The sequence below is a fragment of the Bos javanicus genome, chromosome 3 (assembly GCF_032452875.1).
Source record: "Bos javanicus breed banteng chromosome 3, ARS-OSU_banteng_1.0, whole genome shotgun sequence".
Classification (NCBI taxonomy): Eukaryota; Metazoa; Chordata; class Mammalia; order Artiodactyla; family Bovidae; genus Bos; species Bos javanicus.
In genome coordinates this window covers 26,626,047-26,644,642 of record NC_083870.1, presented here as the reverse complement: position 1 = coordinate 26,644,642, position 18,596 = coordinate 26,626,047, and the positions used below count along the sequence as shown (strand labels likewise).

The following is an 18,596-nucleotide window of genomic DNA, read 5'->3' as shown; positions in this document are numbered from 1 at the left end:
ACCATGATGCTTGGCAGCCGTAACTTGGTAAAGCATCTCCTCCAACATTCCTAAGCCCCCTCTAGCTATTTCCGACTTCTGTGATGTGGCCACACTTCCTTCCCGTAATGGACTCTGCTGTCTCTATTCATTGTTGGAGGTATTTCCAGCCCGGATGATAGCATATTGGCACAAAACTATACACGATAACTGGTGCCTCTCTCTCTACTTACCTCCCTTCAATTTCCTTTGCTCTTTTGGCATCAATCTTCTCCCCCTTCCTTTACAGCATTTCAGGTCTTTTGATACATTAAACTAGATTATAAACTCCTCTAGGGCAAGGGCTAGGCATACTCTTAATATAGTAATAATGCCTCACTTCTGTAGAAAGCTTTTATTGCAAAAGCCTTGTCTCATTCCATTTTCTTATTTTTCTCCTCACACTTTCACCCCAGCGTCGCTGCAGGAGTAAATGATTGGAAGTCACTCCTGGTCTGGAATCAGGGTCAGTTCTAGACATCTAAGGACACTTTCTCTGTTATCTCCCATTTTGGTCTTTGAGGCCAGAGGTCACAGAGCACAGCCTTTGGCAGGACCATACTTAACCCATTCCAGGCAGATAAGGCCCCTTTCTGTTTTTGAAACTTGTCAGATGGGCATTCCACAACTTCCCTCATAGCCTCACTGAATGACTTTCACTCATCAGGAAATGAAGGCTTCCTCTCCCCAACCCCTAACTTTTTAACTCTTAATTCCATTGTCTCATTCTGTGATTAAATCTTAAAGTTCTTTTTGATTAGTAATCCCCGTGTTTAACTTCAATAGGAGAAATAGACACCTGGAACCAATACGAAGGAAACGTTGTGAAAATGATTAGTGGAATGAAATGTTGCTGTAGAACATATTCTTTTGCTGGCCATTCTGCTAAAGTAGCATCAGGGTCATCTGTAGAGAAACAGAGAGAGGCAGAGAGAAAGTGAGGGAAGGAGAGAGAGAGAATGGGTTGATGGAAGCAGAACAGGTAACACACAGGGTCTGGGTGACTCTTAGGATAATCGGCAAATTCATTCATTGGGACCTTTTGACATTTGCACGTTCACCTTTAAACAGTAAGGTGATTTTACCGATCTCAGCAGGAAAACCTGTTACAAGTGAGAATGTAGGACCCTCGGGGGTTTTCAGGGGCAACGTCTGCAGACAGATCCCTGTAATCAAGAGACAGTAACGGTTGGCTGTTGTGACCGGAGCCTCTGAGGGTCTCCGTGATCTGGCAGGAAACCTACAGAGGCGGGACTCCCCTCCTTGGGGATGGGTGTGGATCAGAGTTACTGGAGAGTGAGCCTTCCTGCCCCAGGCAAGCCTACAGACTAAGCAAACTGAGAACAATTGGTTGGGGCAAAAGCCTTACCAATGGGGTTACTCACTCGAAAATATTAATAAAAGCCTTTCATAATGAAAACATCATCAGATTCCAGAGTTATGACTTAACACATTGTGTTGGTCTGTTTCAGGTGCTCTGTTCCTTTAGCTGGAAACATATTTTATCCTCTGGTAGTCAGGGCTGTGCAAAGGGTGTGGTGCTATGTCCAAGCACCTGTAGTGATTAATTTAGCCTCATTTTCTGCTACATAAACGGTTATCTAGGGCTGACTCTCATGACATGACACAGCTGACTACCCACTACCAAGAAACCATCCACTTTTGTCCTCATTGTTCTGGCCCTGCCTGGACAGTCTTATTTCTTCTTTCTATTTCAACTAACTACTGCTGTTTCAATGACTGTAAGATGCACCATTAATTTAATAACATCTGGGTGTGGGGAAGGGAGGAGAGAAGAATCCCTTCCGCATTGAATGCACAATTGCTATTGTTGGCTCATCCGTCCACCTCACAGCTAGAGACCTGCTGGTCGTTCAAGACTCGGTTCACAGTCATCCCCCCTGAGCTTTTTTGGACAAGCTTCCTCAGGACTGACCACTCCCTTGTGTCACAACTGCATCTGGCAGTGCTGTCACACCTGCTGAGTCAGGACACAGACTGTAAGCACCTCAAGGGCAGGAACGGTTATATTTACCTCTGTTTCCCCAGGCTCGAGCCCAGTAAGTGGCATTAATTCACTCCACAAATATTTACTGAAGACCTACCATGTGCCAGGCACACTTCCTGACTTGCACTTTGTTAAACAAAAGAGTTTTTCGCAAACATCGACTCTGCAGTGATGTGAGAGACATAAAACGAGTGTATGACAGTCTGTCTTCCACTATCAGACAGAGACGGAGCACTGTGTTTGCCGTCAGCTTGAGCTGATACAACAAATATCATGAACTGGGCGGCTTAAACAACAGACAATTATGTTTCCCACTTCTGGAGGCTGTGAAGTCTAAGATCAAGATGCTGGCCCATTCAGTACCTGGTGAGGGCCCTCTCCTGGTTTGCAGACAAATGCCTTCACACAGCACAGATATAGATATAATGCCTCTCACGTTTCTACTTATAAGGGCACTAATCCCATGCATGAGGGCTCCATCCTCTGCACTTAATTACTCCCCGAAGTCCCCACCTCCAAATACCTTTGGAGATTAGGGCTTCAATATATGAATTTGGTGGGGGGACACAGTACATTCAGTGCGTAGCATGGGCTAAACTGAATGTGACCAAGTGCCAGAATGTGTGCTTCAGGTGTTAAGCACTGTGGGTAGTTAAGAAAGGGAAAGGTTTGAGCTTCTGGAGGGGTCAGGTCTTACTCTTCTCTGTAGCTTCAGCATCTCTCAAGGCCTAACATGAGGCTTGCATTTAAGGCTGATTGAATTAAATTGAAAGACTTCCCAGAGAAATTCTAGAGGATTCCATGGGATGGGAAATGCAAAGGAACTGCTGGGTGGGTGAATAGCATGAAGAAAGGCTTGGTGATAAAAATAAATCTAAAAAAAATTTTTTTAGCATGTTAAAACATATATAACCTTTTGTTGTTTAGTTGCTAAGTGTTCTTGCCTGGAAAATCCCAGGGACGGGGAGCCTGGTGGACTGCGGTCTATGGGGCGGCACAGGGTCGGACACGACTGAAGCGACTTAGCAGCAGTAGCAGTTGATAAGTATTATCTGACTCTTTGCGATCCTATGGACTGTAGCCTGCCAGGCTCTTCTGTCCATGGGATTCTCAAGGCAAGAATACTGGAGTGGGTTGCCATTTCCTTTTACAGGGGTCTTCCCAACTCAGGGATTTAACTGGAATCTCCTACATTGGAAGGCAAATTCTTTACCACTGAGCAACTAGAAAGTCCCATATACAACATAGAATCTACCATTTTAACTTTTTAAAGTCTACAGTCCAATGGCATTAAGTACACTCATATTATTGGCCCAACAGGGACGAATTTTTAAGTTTCTTGCAGATGGGTTCATACCTGGCTAAAGTCACTTTTGTTAGTGGAAATAAGAAACACTTGTTAGTGGAAAAATGACGTACTGAGGTAAAAGCAATGTTCCTCTCCCCAGTTGGGGCAGTTTCCCACTAACATCTGTGATTTGTTTTGCATATATTAATGAGAGGCTGTGGCACTGGGTGGGGGGGGGGGGCCACCAGTGCTGTGTTTGAATTATCCTTGAGAAGTTTTAAACAATGAACACTAAAAATTTCCCCCTAATACTGGGTCTTTTGTATTCAAATTAAAAGCACAAAGCCCCATTGTGGGAGAAGAAAAGAATCTTTATTGGCAACCAGTTCTGTCCACTTAAAGCAATAAATAAAAAGTTTAAAGAGTACATTCCATATGAAGTACTGAAGCTATTAATACACTTGGGTTCTGAGCGTCCGCGTCCCCCCCACCGTGGGTCTATTTGTGGTAAGTGTTAATCAATGCCATAGGCACTCCGGAGAAGGAAGGAGGTGGGCGAAGGGAGGTGAGGCCTACCCAACCACAGGGCAGTGAGCAGAGCCTGTGAGATCTGGGTTTTGATCTCGACACTTCGCGGTGAATCTTCGGGCAAGGCACCCAAACACTTCACGCCTCTGCACCTTGGAGGCTGGCATCCCCGGAGTTTACAGTCCTTCCATCTCTTTCAGTCCTATCTGGATAATATTTAGCCAAGTCCTAGCGGCTGGCTGCTGGGTGCTTCGTTCGGGACGAGTGGGTGACCGTGCGGGGAGTTAGCTGAGGGACCCGGAGGCCCACGTGGGGACTCCAGAGTGGTGGGACGCGGGGTGGCTCGGAATGGCGCTCAATCGATGGGATTTCCAGACGAGTCTTTCCAAGGCCAACTTTTAAAGGTCGGAGGAAAGTTTGTGGCGGGGCGGGGGCCCCGAGGTGGGGGGAGCTGGGTGGGCTGCGACGCCTCCTCCCCTTTAAGCGGGTGGTCCCAGCGCTGCCTCCGTTACCTGGAGCGGGGAGGGGCTTGGGAAAGTTTGTGTTTGTTGCTGGCAAAGCGCCGGATGGGAGGCGCGGGCGGGCGGGTGCTGCGGTTCTTCCCTCCTGCTTTCGGGAAGCGGTCGGGGCTGCAAGCTCGGCTCGGCGGGGCGGCCCTGGCGCCCGGCTCCCGGTGCCCGGCCGGCTGGAGGAGGCGGGCAGAGGCGGGCGGGAGCGGAGCGGAACGAGGGGCGCACGTCCGCCCCAGCGCTGGGATTTCTCGGCTCGCGAGGAGAGCGGAGCAGGCGCGCGGCCCAGGCGGAGGAGCGCTGACTCTGGAGCAGCCGGAGCTGGAGGAGGAGGAGGAGGAGAGGCGGCGGGGAAGGAGGAGGAGGGGGAGAGTCGCTCCCGCCCGGCGAGCATGGGGCGCCTGGCGCCGAGGCCGCTGCTGCTGGCGCTCCTGTCGCTGGGTGAGTGCGCGCGGGGCCCGGTGAGGCGCAGGGGGCTCGGCCGGGTGCGGGGGGACTGGCGGGGCGCGGCTGCCGCGCGCGGCCTGGAGCGCCAACGGGGCCGGGGCCGCTCCCGGGAGACCTGGCCGGGGTCCGCGGGAGGCAGGGCCCGGCTGGGGAGAGGGCGCGGGGCCGCCCGGAGCCGGGCGCGGGGTGCGAGTCGCCGTCCAGTAGGCCGAGCCTCGCCCCCATGTGCGGGGGGGAGTGGCCCGCGGCCGGCTTCCCCCGGCCCTCCGTACCTGTTAGTCGCCAGCTGCCGGCTCACCTTGAACTCCCGGCCCGGAAGGTGCCCGCGGTCCCGGCCCTAGTCCCAGGCTTGCGAGCGGAAATCTGCGGCTTTCATCTGCCCCGCCATGGCCGAGAGCGGCAGAACCGCGCTCCGCACACCCTACCCCGCGCCCAGCTGCCTTTCCAGGGAAGCGAGAGGATCCACCAACTTCCTTCTCCGAAGGTCACTGGGTGGTCCCGAGCGCTACAGTCGGAATGGGTGTGCGGGGCCCTCCGTTGTGTTAGCTGTAACTAGCTCTTCTGCCTCAGTCTTCTCCTTCAGCGCTTGTAGAAGCTGTCTCGCTGCATATATGCACACAAAGACCTGGGTGCCTTGGCTTCTTTAACTTTTCCTACCTGTTACTTTTCTCCCTTGCTGTCCCCTGTCTTGCACACTCTCTAAACCTCGGTCCCTCCTGATCATTTGACCCAGCGCCCTCCACCCAACCCAAGGAATCTTTGGTGTTTCCCCCCCGCCCCCATCTTCCATACACACAGACACCATCTTCACCTCGTATAATGTGGTTATATTAGTATAACCAAGTGGTTATCAGCCACAGAAATCATCTGCTTATTAAGTGCCCACCGTGGATCAGGGAGGCTGACTCTTAAAAGCTGTTCTTGAAGCCTTTAGTCAGTGTCAACCAGAACAGAAGGAATCCTGTGACCTGCGCGGGGATTTTCTTCCTCACCCCTGGAGATGGCAGAACTGAATCTTTTATAAGGCCACACAGTGTGTGGTGTCTGTCCTAGCCAGGCCCCAGCTGCACACAGGCTAAGTGACTACACTGCACTTATGGTCCAAGGGTCCCAGTGGAGGCCTTGCATTGCCACTCCCAGCCTGGCATCAGGTCTCACACTGCCCCCACCCCTGTTACTCCTGCCGCCGGTGGGGGCCAGCCTTTCCAGCTGCTACTGTGTTTTCTTCCTTCCCCTCTGAGGGGTTTTCTGGAACTTCCTCCCTAAGAGAGCTCACCCAGCCACCACACTGCTTTAGATGCCACCAGGTGCAGAAAGCTTGCACACCTTGCACTTGATTTTGTGGCGTCTCTTCTGTGCTCTCAGATCCTAGTGCTTTAGTTCTCTTCCTTTCACTCTGGGACCCTTGTGGGTTTTCCCTTTGTTGCACACCGCTGGTGATAGTCCACACCCATTACATAATTGGCTGATGTGTCTGGGTCAGGCAGGGCCACGGCCACTGGTTGCACTGATTGTGCACTGCTCAGCTCTAGGAACAACTCGAGGAGCTGCTGTCACTTTCTGCCTGTGTGAATGACCCTCCCTAGAGTTGTGTGATTCACAACCCTTGCACTAGTTAAGTGGGTGGGGCCAGGTAGAAATTTGAAAAGAATGTCCTTGAGTAACTGTGGTAAGAGGAAAAGAGAGAAAGGGCAAAGAGAGACTAATAAAAGCAAAAACAGAAGTGGGGAGAGCCCGGCTTGGGGTAGCTTTGAGGTATACCAGTCCACGCTGCCTGGCTGGACGTCTCATGTCACCTATGCACAGGGAATGTCTCTGGTGTCACCAGTCAATGCCTTGTCCCCTAACAGTTACTGAACTTCATGTTTATGTGGTAACTCTGCCATACCGAATCTCACTTGGTGTGGCTTCAGTTTGACCTCCCAGATGCCCTCCCTGTGATACTCTACGCTGTACTGATCCCTGCCACCCAGCATGTTGATAAGCTAGATCATCTTTCCTCTTGTATTGCAACCTGGGCATGATCTTACTGTCACTCTCTTTGACCTCCACATTCACTCTGTCTCTCAACTCTGTCGCTTTTCCCATAGTGCAGACTCCAGCATCTTCTGTTCTTCCTTTATCTAAAACTACTGTCCTAGCCCCAGTTCTGACAGCTCCCCACACAGATCTGACATCTTCCTGTTTGACTTTTCCTACCGGCCTCCCTTCAGATTGTTTTTGGAGGTGCCACCTTAATTCCATGATCCCTTATGATTTTCTTCTGAGGATGTTCTGCCCCTTGTATTCTCTCCCCTACTACTTCTCTCTGAGTAGGGACTCTCATTCTAAGGAACTTGTTTGCTACCCTTTACATTGAATGTATGTAAACCTTCGGGCCTTTCCATTTCTCATGACCTGGGAAACTGTCTCCTTCTTCCCTCTTACCTGTCTATTTCCTTTCCCCCTTAAAACTGCTTCCTCCATAAAGCTTCTCTAAATGAGTCTACCTATCACGATCACAGCAGAACACACTCAGCTTCAGGTTTTCACTTCCATGGCCTATGTCTCATCCATCCATTTAATACAGCATTTCTAGAATGCCCACTGTGGCAATAAGAGTGTCCCAGACAAATGACCAAGACAGCGTCTCACTGAGTGGTCAGTTGGGATGGGCGGACAGTTAATAATAAAAGCTAACTACAAGCCAGAATGACATACCTGACATAGAAACCAGGTACTGGTAGGAAGCAAGGAAGAGGATGATTAATTTTGACTTGGGATTGAGGTTGATTTTGCTGAAGAGGTGACATTTGAGCTGAGCTGAGCCTTGAGGATAATTAGTATTTTGAGAGAAAGGATGGGAGAGGCTTCCAGGCTCCGGGGAAAGGCATCCAGCATGGATGAGTGGAAGGACATGGTTCATTCAGAAAGGGCATGGAAGTTCCATGAAACTGGAGAAGGGTGGAGGATACACTAGGAGGGCAAATTGGAAAAGTGGGTCTGGGCTGGATTCTGAAAGCTGTTCCTGCAGTGCTGAAGTCCTTGCCATTTGGATGGGCTTGTTGGCCTTGTAGGTGCTGCCACACAACTGTGCTTCTCCCATCAGAGCACTTATTTATCACTGTATATGATTTTTCCTGCTCTAAATCCCCACTCTGATTATATCCCATGAGGCAGGGACCAGGTTGGTATTGTTTGCTATGGTATTCCTCATACTGAGTGTCGAGCACAGAGTAGGTGTTTGGTAAATACTGGCTGCTTGAATGAAGGCATGTATATATCATTTTATCTGTGGGTTATGGTCTGCTATTGCAAATTCGCAGTGTGAGATTGATACAGCATGGTGATGTGTTTGAGGAGGTCAGTCCTAGTGTGCAGCATGAATTAGAGAGTGGGAGGTGTGAAGACTGTGGAGAGGGATTAAGATACTCTCTTCATGTGCATCTTTTTTTAAAAAGTTGCAAATCCATCAAAATAGTTTCTAAACAACAAAAACATTACATCTTTTTTGAAATCCAAATTTCATGGATGGGTGCTGTATTATTCTATTGGGTAGGCTGAATTGTTCTCACAAATACTGAAAGCACAGTGGTTCAAACAACAGAAGTGTCTTTCCTAGCCGTTCTTGGGGGGCAGGGTAGGGGGTTGGGGATGTTTCCAGTGAAATGGTTGGGTGGGATTGCTGTTCCACATGGGCATTCTGAGCTCCCAGGCTGATGGTGGTTTTGCTGTCTTCAGCCCATAGTTTCTAAGTTTACCTGGGTTGTCATCATCACCTTTCCAGCCCAGTAAATAGGGGGCTTCCCAGGTGGCTCAGTGGTAAAGAATCCGCCTGCCAATGCGGGAGACACTGGAGATGCAGGTTTGATCCCAGGGTCAGGAAGATCCCCCGGAGTAGGAAATGGCAACCCACTCCAGTGTTCTTGTCTGGAAAATCCCCTGGACAGAGGACCCTGGCAGGCTACAGTCCTATAGGGTTGCAGAGAGTCAGACACACTGAGTGACTGAGCACATAGCACAAAGGGAAAAGAGCATGGAGGAGGCTATCTAGAGGCTTCCTGGGCTAAGCTCGGAAGTGGCTCCTATCACTTCTGCATACACTTTATGGCAGAGGATTTGGTCCAGGCCACACTAGGTGCCAGGGAGGCTGGGAAATGCAGAGGAAGCTGGTAGCAGTGTGCTGACCACTGTGGAAGAAGAGAAGAAAAGATCTGGGGGACAGCTGGCTGTCTCTGTGTCACTTATAAAGAATATAAGGTAAAAGGATGAACGTGCCCACCCTCCCACTGCCCAGGCATAGCCACTCGTGTATAATGTACATGTGTCCATATACTAAATATTGTGTTTGATTTATATATATATAATTTTATTTATTTATTTTTATGGTTGTCCTGGCTCTTTGTTGCTGTACGAGTGCTTTCTCTAGCTGTGGAGAGTGGGTGGGCTACTCCAGGTTGTGATGTACAGGCTGCTCGATGCGGTGGCTTCTCTTGTGGAGCCTGGGCTGTAGGGCACACGGGATCAGTAGTTAGGGCTACTGAGCACAGTCTCGATAGTAGTGGTGCACGAGCTTAGTTGCTCTGTGGCATGTGGGATCCTTCTAGATCAGGGATCAAACCTGTGTCTCCTGCGTTGGTAGGTGGATTCTTTACCAATGAGCCATCAGGGAAGCCCTGTTTGGGCTTTTTTCATAGCTTCTGCACAGCGTTCCACTCAGAACAGGCACAGAGTAATAATAGCTGCTATATGAAACATGCATACCAAGCATGAGACTATTGAATTCTCTTGACAACAGTTTGAGAAAGGTACTGCTATTTTCTCCATGTTACAGATGAGGAAACTGCCAGCCAGAAAAGTTAAATAACTTGTCTGGATTCATACAGCTAATCCATGGTTGAGCCAGGATTTGACCGCAGGACCCAAATTTGGTCTCTGCCGAGCTAGGATTGACTGAGGTTCGCCATCATCTTCGGCTGTGTACCCTGCAAGATTAGTTTAAGTGAAAAAGGATGCAAGTGGTTTGGGGTGAGTGCAGCCCAGGCAGGATTCCCGAAGGGAGGGTCCATGTCAGGATGTAATCCCTAAGGCATCACCACCCTGCTCTGAGGACACGGACCAAACTACAGCTTCCTCCAGAAAGCTCTGGAGGAGGAAGGCTGGCGGGAGGAACCCTAGTCAATCCATCCAGCTCCACCGTCTTTGAAGTGCCGTGGCCTTCAGAGAGTCCTCAGCTCTCATTTTAGCCTTGTTAACAGAATTCCTGTATCTGCCAAGCTGATGAATGCCTGCCCTGGCTATAATTATTCTTATTAGCCTGCCGAATAGGAATTCTAGTCATCGGCAATCATTCCTTACAAGGCAGTCGGGCCAGTCGGCATGTATAGGGCTATTTTGTTGCTGTGCCGAGCTGCCGAGTTGATTTCTACCCCATAGACTGAATGTACATTTCCATACTGGCGCTGTGTCTCACAGCTGAAGAAGGTGTGTGCTTATCTGTCAGTGTACGTCTGTGTCTCACTTTATCAAATGAAGTTGGGGAAAGCTGTCAGGGCAGTTCATAGCTGTTTGGTTTAATTGCCTTGGTTCCTTAAAGGCAGGGTAGCAAGGCCATTTGATGCTCTGCTTTGGGAAAATAACTTGAACTGGCAGAAAATTCGTCATAATTTATCTTCTGGAAAAGGCAAAGTGCTGTAGTTGGCACACCCAGTGCTTTTTAGATCTTGGAATATTTTCCTCCATACCAACTGTAGTCTTTGTGAAGCAACAGAATTAAACCCAGTAACTAACACTCTCATGGACCAACCGTGTGGTTTCCAGGGTCTAGAGATACTGGCACTGTGGGCAGATTTGTGTTCTTCGAAGTGTTGATTTGCCCCCAACACTCACAGTGTGTTCGTACTGGATTATGCGGTCGCTAAGCAGCTGGATTCAAGTTTAAATATAACATTCTGGGACCTCAACTGCATCCTACTTTGTGCTGTTATAAGTGGCTGAATGTGAAGGCATTGACATCCCTCAGGATGTTGCAGGGCATTGGAGAAACAGTGTTTGGCTTAGAGTTGCTCTTGTCTAGGATGAATTTGCCTTAGAACTGTGAAGAGCAGCATTGTACATAAGGGTTCAGGGGACTTTTCAGAATGGGTGATACCTTGGAATCCTAATGAAATAGAGGCAGCAATGCAGACAGATGGGTTACTTCTCAGACCTTAAAAGTGATAGCAGGACTTCCCTGGCGGTCCGCTGGTTAAGAATCTGCCTGCCAGTGCAGGAGAGATGAGTCCATCCCTGGTCCAGGAAAATGCCACATGCTGCGGAGCAACTGGGTCCGTGTGCCACCACTACTAAGACTGTTCTAGAGTCCAAGGGCCACAATTACTGAAGCCCGTGTGCCCTGGAGCCTGTGTTCCGCAACAGGAGAAGCCTCTGCAATGACAGAAGCATTACAACTAGAGGGTAGCTCACAAGCTGCAACGAAGATCCAGCACAGCCATAAATAATAATTTTAAAAAGTGATACTAAGCCAAGAACATCCTTATAATGGTTCTTCCTTGTTGTTACTTAGGGTTGCTGCTGCTAAGTCGCTTCAGTCGTGTCTGACTCTGTGCGACCCATAGACGGCAGCCCACCAGGCTCCCCTGTCCCTGGGATTCTCCAGGCAAGAACACTGGAGTGGGTTGCCATTTCCTTCTCCAGTGCATGAAAGTGAAAAGTGAAAGGGAAGTCACTCAGTCATGTCCAACTCTTCACGACGCCACAGACTGCAGCCTACCAGGCTCCTCCATCCATGGGATTCTCCAGGCAAGAGTACTGGAGTGGGTTGCCATTGCCTTCTCCCTACTTAGGGTTAGACTGGACCAAACTTCCCTGCTTGTGGGTCATGATAAGGGACCCACATGGGGTTCGAGTGGGTTGTAGGTATATCATTATACTGATACCCTCAGCTCCTGGAACTCACAGGTCAGAGCTGCCTCAAAACCAGAAGCCCTGTCTACCCTGACAGCCATAGAGCTATTACCGTTTCCTGTGTGTGCTGTGATCAGATGAGATTGGCCATTCTCCCTCTTACCTGGGGGAGAGCCTTGCAGCCCCTGAGCCCCAGCCTGGCCTTGGGATGAGTAGTTTCAAGATGGAAGATGAGAAGCTAAGTGACATGGCATGTCGCTCATTGATTTATTTAGTGAATATTGAGAGAGTACCTCCAGCCAGGCCAAGCATTGTTCTCAGCTCTGGGGATGCTGCATCAGACAGAGCCAGCTCAGCTCTGCCCTCCAAGGATGGGACAGGATGGACTCAATGCGTGGTTGGTGGTGTCCCCGGAAAGTGCAGCACCACCTGCCCTGGATGATAGAGGCAAGGGTCAAGGGCGAGTTCATGGGAATGCCTATAGCAAGGGGACAGGAAATGGGAGGGAGAGTTCTCGAAGGAGTAGTCCCAGGGAGGAGAACCAGGAGATCACTGTCAGAAGCCAAGCAGAGGTGAATGCTGTAGATTTGTTAAAGGACAAATGGCCAGTGGGCTTCCCTAGTGGCTCAGTGGTAAAGAATTGCCTGCCAGTGTGGGAGTCATGGGTTTGATCCCTGGTCTGGGAAGATCCCACATGCCATGGAGCAACTAAGCCCATGTGCCACAACTATGGAGCCTGTGCTCTAGAGTCCGGGAACGAAAACTACTGAAGCCCATGTACCCTGGAACCCATGCTCCGTAACAAGAAAAACCACCACAATGAGAAGGCTGTGCTTTGCAACAAAGAGTAGACCTGCGCCCCCCCCCCCCCCCTGCAACTAGAGAAAGCCTATGTAGCAATGAAGACCCAGCACAGCCAAAATTAAAAAAAAAAAAATATATATATATATATATACACACACACACTTGGGGGAGAAGGAAATGGCAACCCACTCCAGTATTCTTGCCTGGAGAATCCCGTGGACAGAGGAGCTTGGTGGGCTGCTGTCCATGGGGTCACACAGAGTCAGACATGACTGAAGTGACTTAGCATGCATGCATATATACTTGGGCTTCCCTGGTAGCTCAGCTGGTAAAGAATCTGCCTGAAATGCGGGAGACCTGGGTTCAATCACTGGGTCGGGAAGATCCCCTAGAGGAGGGCATGGCGGCCCACTCCAGTATTCTTGCCTGGAGAATCCCGTGGAGAGAGGAGCCTGGAGGGATACAGTCCATTGCAAAAGAATTGGACACAACTTAGGGACCAGAATGACAACAGCAACATATTAATCCCTAGAACTTTGCTACTCAAAGTGGGGTCTGGGGGCCAAGAGTGTCAACAGCTCCTGAGAAAAAGCTCAGGACCTGGTCCAGTCTGCTGAATTCGAGTCTGTGGTTTAACCATATCCCCAAGGGATTCAAATGAGGGATTTAGAGGGATTCAAATTCTCTGAATTTTGAGATAGCCTTATCTGGAAGAGTGCTTGACACACGGGCTGTTTGGTGGCCTGGACATCCCTGGTGAACTCTGAGGCAAAGGCCGTGGTCAGAGCATCAGAGCTAGAGGAGTATGGGATGGTGTGGGCTCTGTGGGAATGAAGCAGGTCGTCAGTTAGCCATGAAAGAAGGTCTATAGTGGAGGCACTTAGCCTGGTCTCCTGACCTTCTCTACCAGGTTCAGCAGCTGAGGAGCAAGACAGGGACATGGTGTGATCTCTCCAAGAGAGGAGGGTGCAGGAATTCATAAAAAGTTCTGACAACATCATGGAGACAGTTGGCCAAGGGGTCCAGGTGGGACTGGCAGCTGAGGGGCTGGAAGGCCTGGTGAATCACAGAAGGTTTGAGGGCGTGGGGACAAGATGAAGGTAAAAAAAGGAGATTCCGAGGTCCAAGGGCACGAGTGGGCCAGGAAGGTAGGAGGTGAGGGTTGGAAGAGGTAACTTCTGAGTCCAGAGTCTCAGAAATGCAAATCTGAGGGGCAGTTGGCCTGGTGGGTAGTAGCCAGAGTCTTCACCTCACATCGTTTTGGCCAGTTTCTCTCTAACATCTGACTGGGTTGGGCTGAATGGATTAAGAGACAAAGGTGTGAGGTTTTAGAAACTCCAAGTACTGTAGGAACAAATGGTCTTAACCTGTGACGAAGATGCATGGGGGTTGGGAGCAGGTGTGCTGGGGAGGAACCAACATTAGGATGAGGGTTATTCCTCCTTAAGAAATTCCTTCTTACGTGTATATGTATGGCTGAGTCCCTTTGCTGCCCACCTGAAACTATTACATTGGTAATCGGCTCTGCTGTGCTGTGCTTAGTCGCTTAGTCTGAACCTTTGTGACCCCATGGACTGTAGCCTGCCAGGCTTTTCTGTCCATGGGGATTCTCCAGGCAAGAATCCTGGAGTAGGTTGCCCTGCCTTCCTCCAGGGGATCTTCCCAACCCAAGGATTGAACCCAGGCCTCCCTCATTGCAGGCAGATTGTTTACCACCTGAGCTACTAGGGAAGCCCATTAATCGGCTCTACTCCAATACAAAATTAAAAAAAAATAAAGAAATTCCTTCCTACCATTTATGTAGCACTTATTTTGTGCCAGGCACTGTATTTTCCAGTTATTAACTTATTCAGTAGGCTACATAACCCAGTGTTGTTCAGTCGCTCAGTCATGTCTGACTCTTCTTGACCCCATGGATTGTAGCACGCCAGGCTTCCCTGTCCTCCACTATCTCCTGGTGTTCGCTCAGGCTCATGTGCATTGAGTCGATAATGCCATCCAATCATCTTATCCTCCGTTGCCCCCCTTTTCCTCCTGCTCTCAAATCTTTCCCAACGTCAGGGTCTTTTAACCCAAGGGGGTAGGTATATAACCCAATGGGGTAGGAACTATTATGACCTCCATTTGATAGAAAAGAAAACTGAGTCACAGAGAGGTGAAGTAACTTACTCAAAGTCACACAGTAAGTGGGTGAGCTGCTGTGGTTCAAGCCCAGATGGCCTGGCTCCAGAGTCTGGGCTTATCCCCACAACACACTGTTCTGCCTCTCTGTCTTAGTCCAGATACTCAGTCAAACACATATTTGAAAACACAGAAAGGAATTGATGCGGTTAGTTAATATGTGATAACATTTGTGTCCTCGTCTTTTAAAACAGGAGGCTGGGATTCTGGCCCTTGATCTTCCACTCACTGGTTTTGTGACCTTGAACAAGTTGCTGAATAGCTCTCAGCTTCTGTAAAGTAAGAGGCTGGGCTAGGTGATTGCAAGGCCTCGGTTCATCTCCAGAATTCTTTGAGTTCACGCTGACCCCTGCTGCAGGCCAGATGGGCTGCTTGGTCCAGCCCTGGCTCCTCGCCCATCTTTCCCACCACTCCTGTCTGCAGCCTAGGCCTTTTATCTCTCACCTGCCTGGCACCTCTCCACAATGGGGCTTTGGTGCCTCAGAGGGCTGGGGAACTGTTTGCTGTTTAGTCACTGCTGCAGCAGCTTTGTCCTCCTAGCCCATCCCGTGCCCTGAAACTGGGCTCTCTCCTCATAGTGCTCTAGGTTACTGAGATGTCCCTCCCATGGACTATCTGCGGTTTCCAATGGACCTCTGAGAAGTCACAGAAACCGTAAAACTGATCAAGGTTTCTAGGTGGCCGTTGTTGCTTAGTTGCTAAGTCCCCATGAACTGCAGCACACCAGGCTTCCCTGTCCTTCATCATCTCCCAAAGTTTGCTCAAACTCATGTCCATTGAGTTGGTGATGCCATCCAACCATCTCATCCTCTGTTGCCCTCTTCTCCTTTTGCCTTCATTCGTTCCCAGCAAACTGTTCCTTATTACTGATTGTGTGTGTGTGTGTAAGTTTTGTTGAGGACCTCAGCCACAGGTAAGTTTCAGTTGAGTAATATATGTTTTCTTCCCCATTTAGAACTGCCCTTGAATCAGTAGATGGTTATGCACCACTGGTTCTCCTTTTCCTGACTCCCCCAAACCACAGCGAGAAGAGACACAGACACCTTTCGCTGGGTCCAAATGTTGATACTACTTTGGATTTTTCCACACTCCTATAGAGTAGGAGAGTTGAAATTCCAGCATCTCCAATCCATAGCCTTAGTTGGCTGAGCAATGTGTTCTAACGTTTGTGGACTTTCTTCCTTTTCATCCTCTCAGTCTGAAAGGGGAACGTGCAAATGATGTTGGCTACAATAGCAATGAAAAGAATACATTCTCAAAAACTCCATATTGTTGGTAGGAGCTTGTGTTAGGACCTCAGTCCTCACTGCATGCTGGCTGCTGCCCAGACCTCCTGGCTACTCTGAGGTACACCTGTGGATGGTGGTGTTGACCCATGTCCTGCACGGGGGTCTTTCTGAGGCTCATCAAGGACCCTCATCAAGCTTCCCAGGTGGTGCTTGTGGTAAAGAACCTGCCTGCCAATGCAGGAGACATAAGAGATGCATGTTCGATCCCTGAGTCTGGAAGATTCCCTGGAGAAGGGCATGGCAACCCACTCCAGTATTGTTGCCTGGAGAATCCCATGGACAAAGGAGCCTGGTGGGCTGCAGTCCATAGGGTTGCACAGAGTTGGACACAGTTGCAGCAAGGACCCTCTGGGAGTGAATTCTCCACTGTGTTTGAAGTGGCTTGCTGTCATGAGCTATCCTGGAGGCAAAGCAGAGGATAGTGCTTTATAAATGCATTGTCCCTCTAGGATGTCCTCAGAACAGAATGTTGGCTGATTTAATGTCTGTCCTGCATGCTGCTACTTGGCTTATGCTGTGGTGAGGAGTTAAAAAAAGGCAAAACCTAACCACTTTTGGCACAGCTTTTCATCTTTCCATTTTCTCAAGGCTGGCACACCCAAATGTTTTCTTATTTATTAGAAGGCATTATAGTCCATCATCTTTGATTGGGAAATCCATGCAGGAAGTTCCAGCTGAAGACCATAGTGCCCAGCCCAGAGCCTGGCACATGACAGGTGCTTGGTCACATTGGTCAAGTGAACACAGATGTGAATGAATATGTTGTGCCCAACTGTTAATATACAACACTCCTGCTTTTTCTTATGGCCTTATTTTTTTCACACTTCAGCAGCATTTCGGGACTCGCTACTATGTTTCTGGTCTTCCCTGGTGGCTCAGATGATAAAGAATCTGCCTGCAATGCAGAAGACCTGGGTTCAATCCCTGGGTTGGGAAGATCCCCTGGAGAAGGAAATGGCAACCCATTCTAGTATTCTTGCCTGGGCAATTCCATGGACAGAAGAGCCTGGTGGGCACGGGGTTGCAAAGAACTGGACACAACTGAATGGCTAACACTATCATGTTTCTGACACTGTGAAAATGACATAGGGATTAGGAAGTGGAGTCCAAAGTGGAAACTGAACCAGTTACAACTGAACAGCAGGAATGGATTGTGGGTGCTTTTTTAAAATCTTGAGTGGATGGATTACTGGACAGCTGTGCATATGGGGCTTTCACAATTGTAGGGATAAGATTGAGGCTGAGAGCTGCTTTATCATAAAGCTCCATGGAGCAGGTGGGTCTGGAAAGCTGTTTGAGCCAAGAGCAGGAAAAAGCACTTCAGGTGAGAAAATGACCAGCGCAGCATCTCAGATATGGGGAGTAAATCAGCGTGTGCGGGTGGTGTGCTGTTTGGGGATTAGCTGACTTAAGGTGGAAAAGGAAAACAGACCTCAGGGGTTGTGGAAATTAATCTCTGGGGCCAGGAGGTTGGTGGAGCAGAAGAACGGGAGCAGAGTCACCCTGAAAGGTGTCAGCAGCATTTTTGGTGCCCACAGAGCAGCTAAGAACCCACATACATGAGGCTGGCAAGGTCCACTGGGGCCCACAGGAAGCTACTCTGCTAAATTAAGGTGATAAGTCAGGCCATAATCTTATTTTTGGTTGTTTCTTAGGAGGAAAATGGCTCACAAAACAATTGCCGATGTTCCCCTTAGGTAGTGTATCAGAGCATTTCTTCAAAGGACTATCGCCTGATAAGAGAGATAAGTTTCAGAGGAAGGATGGGAAGTTTTAGATGGTTTTCTCTGGGACCAAAGCTAATGCAATCATGTGGTCTATTCATCAGAGTCCCACTTTAATAACAGTTTATCCCACAAACTAGTTCTTTCTGAACATCAATATGAGTCCCAGAAAGCTTAGTGTTGAACCTGGCTTCTAAGTACCTGGGGATGGTGCTTCTGTTGCTGCGTCTGTGGAGTGTCCCAGAGGCACGAGGTGGTATGCACTGCCCAACTGCACCTTCAGGATCCACAGACCTAATGGGAATTACCCCACAGCACTGTGGTCCTAAGAAAATGGCACAGGTAAGACAAGCTCTGTGTTCTCTCTGGTGTGTTCACTGACAGTGTGTTAAGTCTCGGAACAAAGAAGTACAAAATCAGATTTAGAAGAAATTTTATTTGGCTGTGCTGGGTCTTAGTTGCAGCAGGCAGGATCTTTAGTTGTGGCATGTGGGATCTAGTTCCCTGACCAGGGATTGAACCTGGACCCCCTGCATTGGGATCATGGAGTCTTAGCCACTGGACGACAAGGGAAGTCTCCATAATCAAGTTTTGATGACACCTGTTGAAGGCTTTCCAAACATCCCTCATTTCATGCCCTTAGAAACAGCTGTATAATCTGCCCACACATTGCCCCTGTTATGCTTATATATTGTCTTGGAGTTACTGCTGTTTGTTTAATTCTTTGGAGCCCGGTTCAAGCCTCACGCCCTGGGAGTGGCGAGCACGCATCCTGACCCAGGGGGAGACTGCCTGTAACGTAAGCATGCAGCTGCATCCTTTCCTGTGTCTTGGGCTCTCACTGGCCCCATTCCTTCAGAGCACAGCCGGAGATTTATAACGATCTGCTTACTAGGTTGAGTGTCTGTCTCACCC

At 49.2% G+C, this 18,596-nt stretch overlaps 1 protein-coding gene across 1 annotated transcript in view; it reads left to right on the top strand.

Annotated features, from left to right (window-relative positions):
* The first annotated feature begins 4,140 nt into the window (after positions 1–4,140).
* Positions 4,141–18,596, top strand: part of PTGFRN (prostaglandin F2 receptor inhibitor) — an 80,861-nt gene continuing 66,405 nt past the window's right edge. The window contains exon 1 of the mRNA XM_061409917.1: positions 4,141–4,792. Within this exon, the coding sequence (XP_061265901.1) occupies positions 4,744–4,792 (49 nt within the window). The 5' untranslated portion in view covers positions 4,141–4,743. The remainder of the gene's footprint in view (positions 4,793–18,596) is intronic.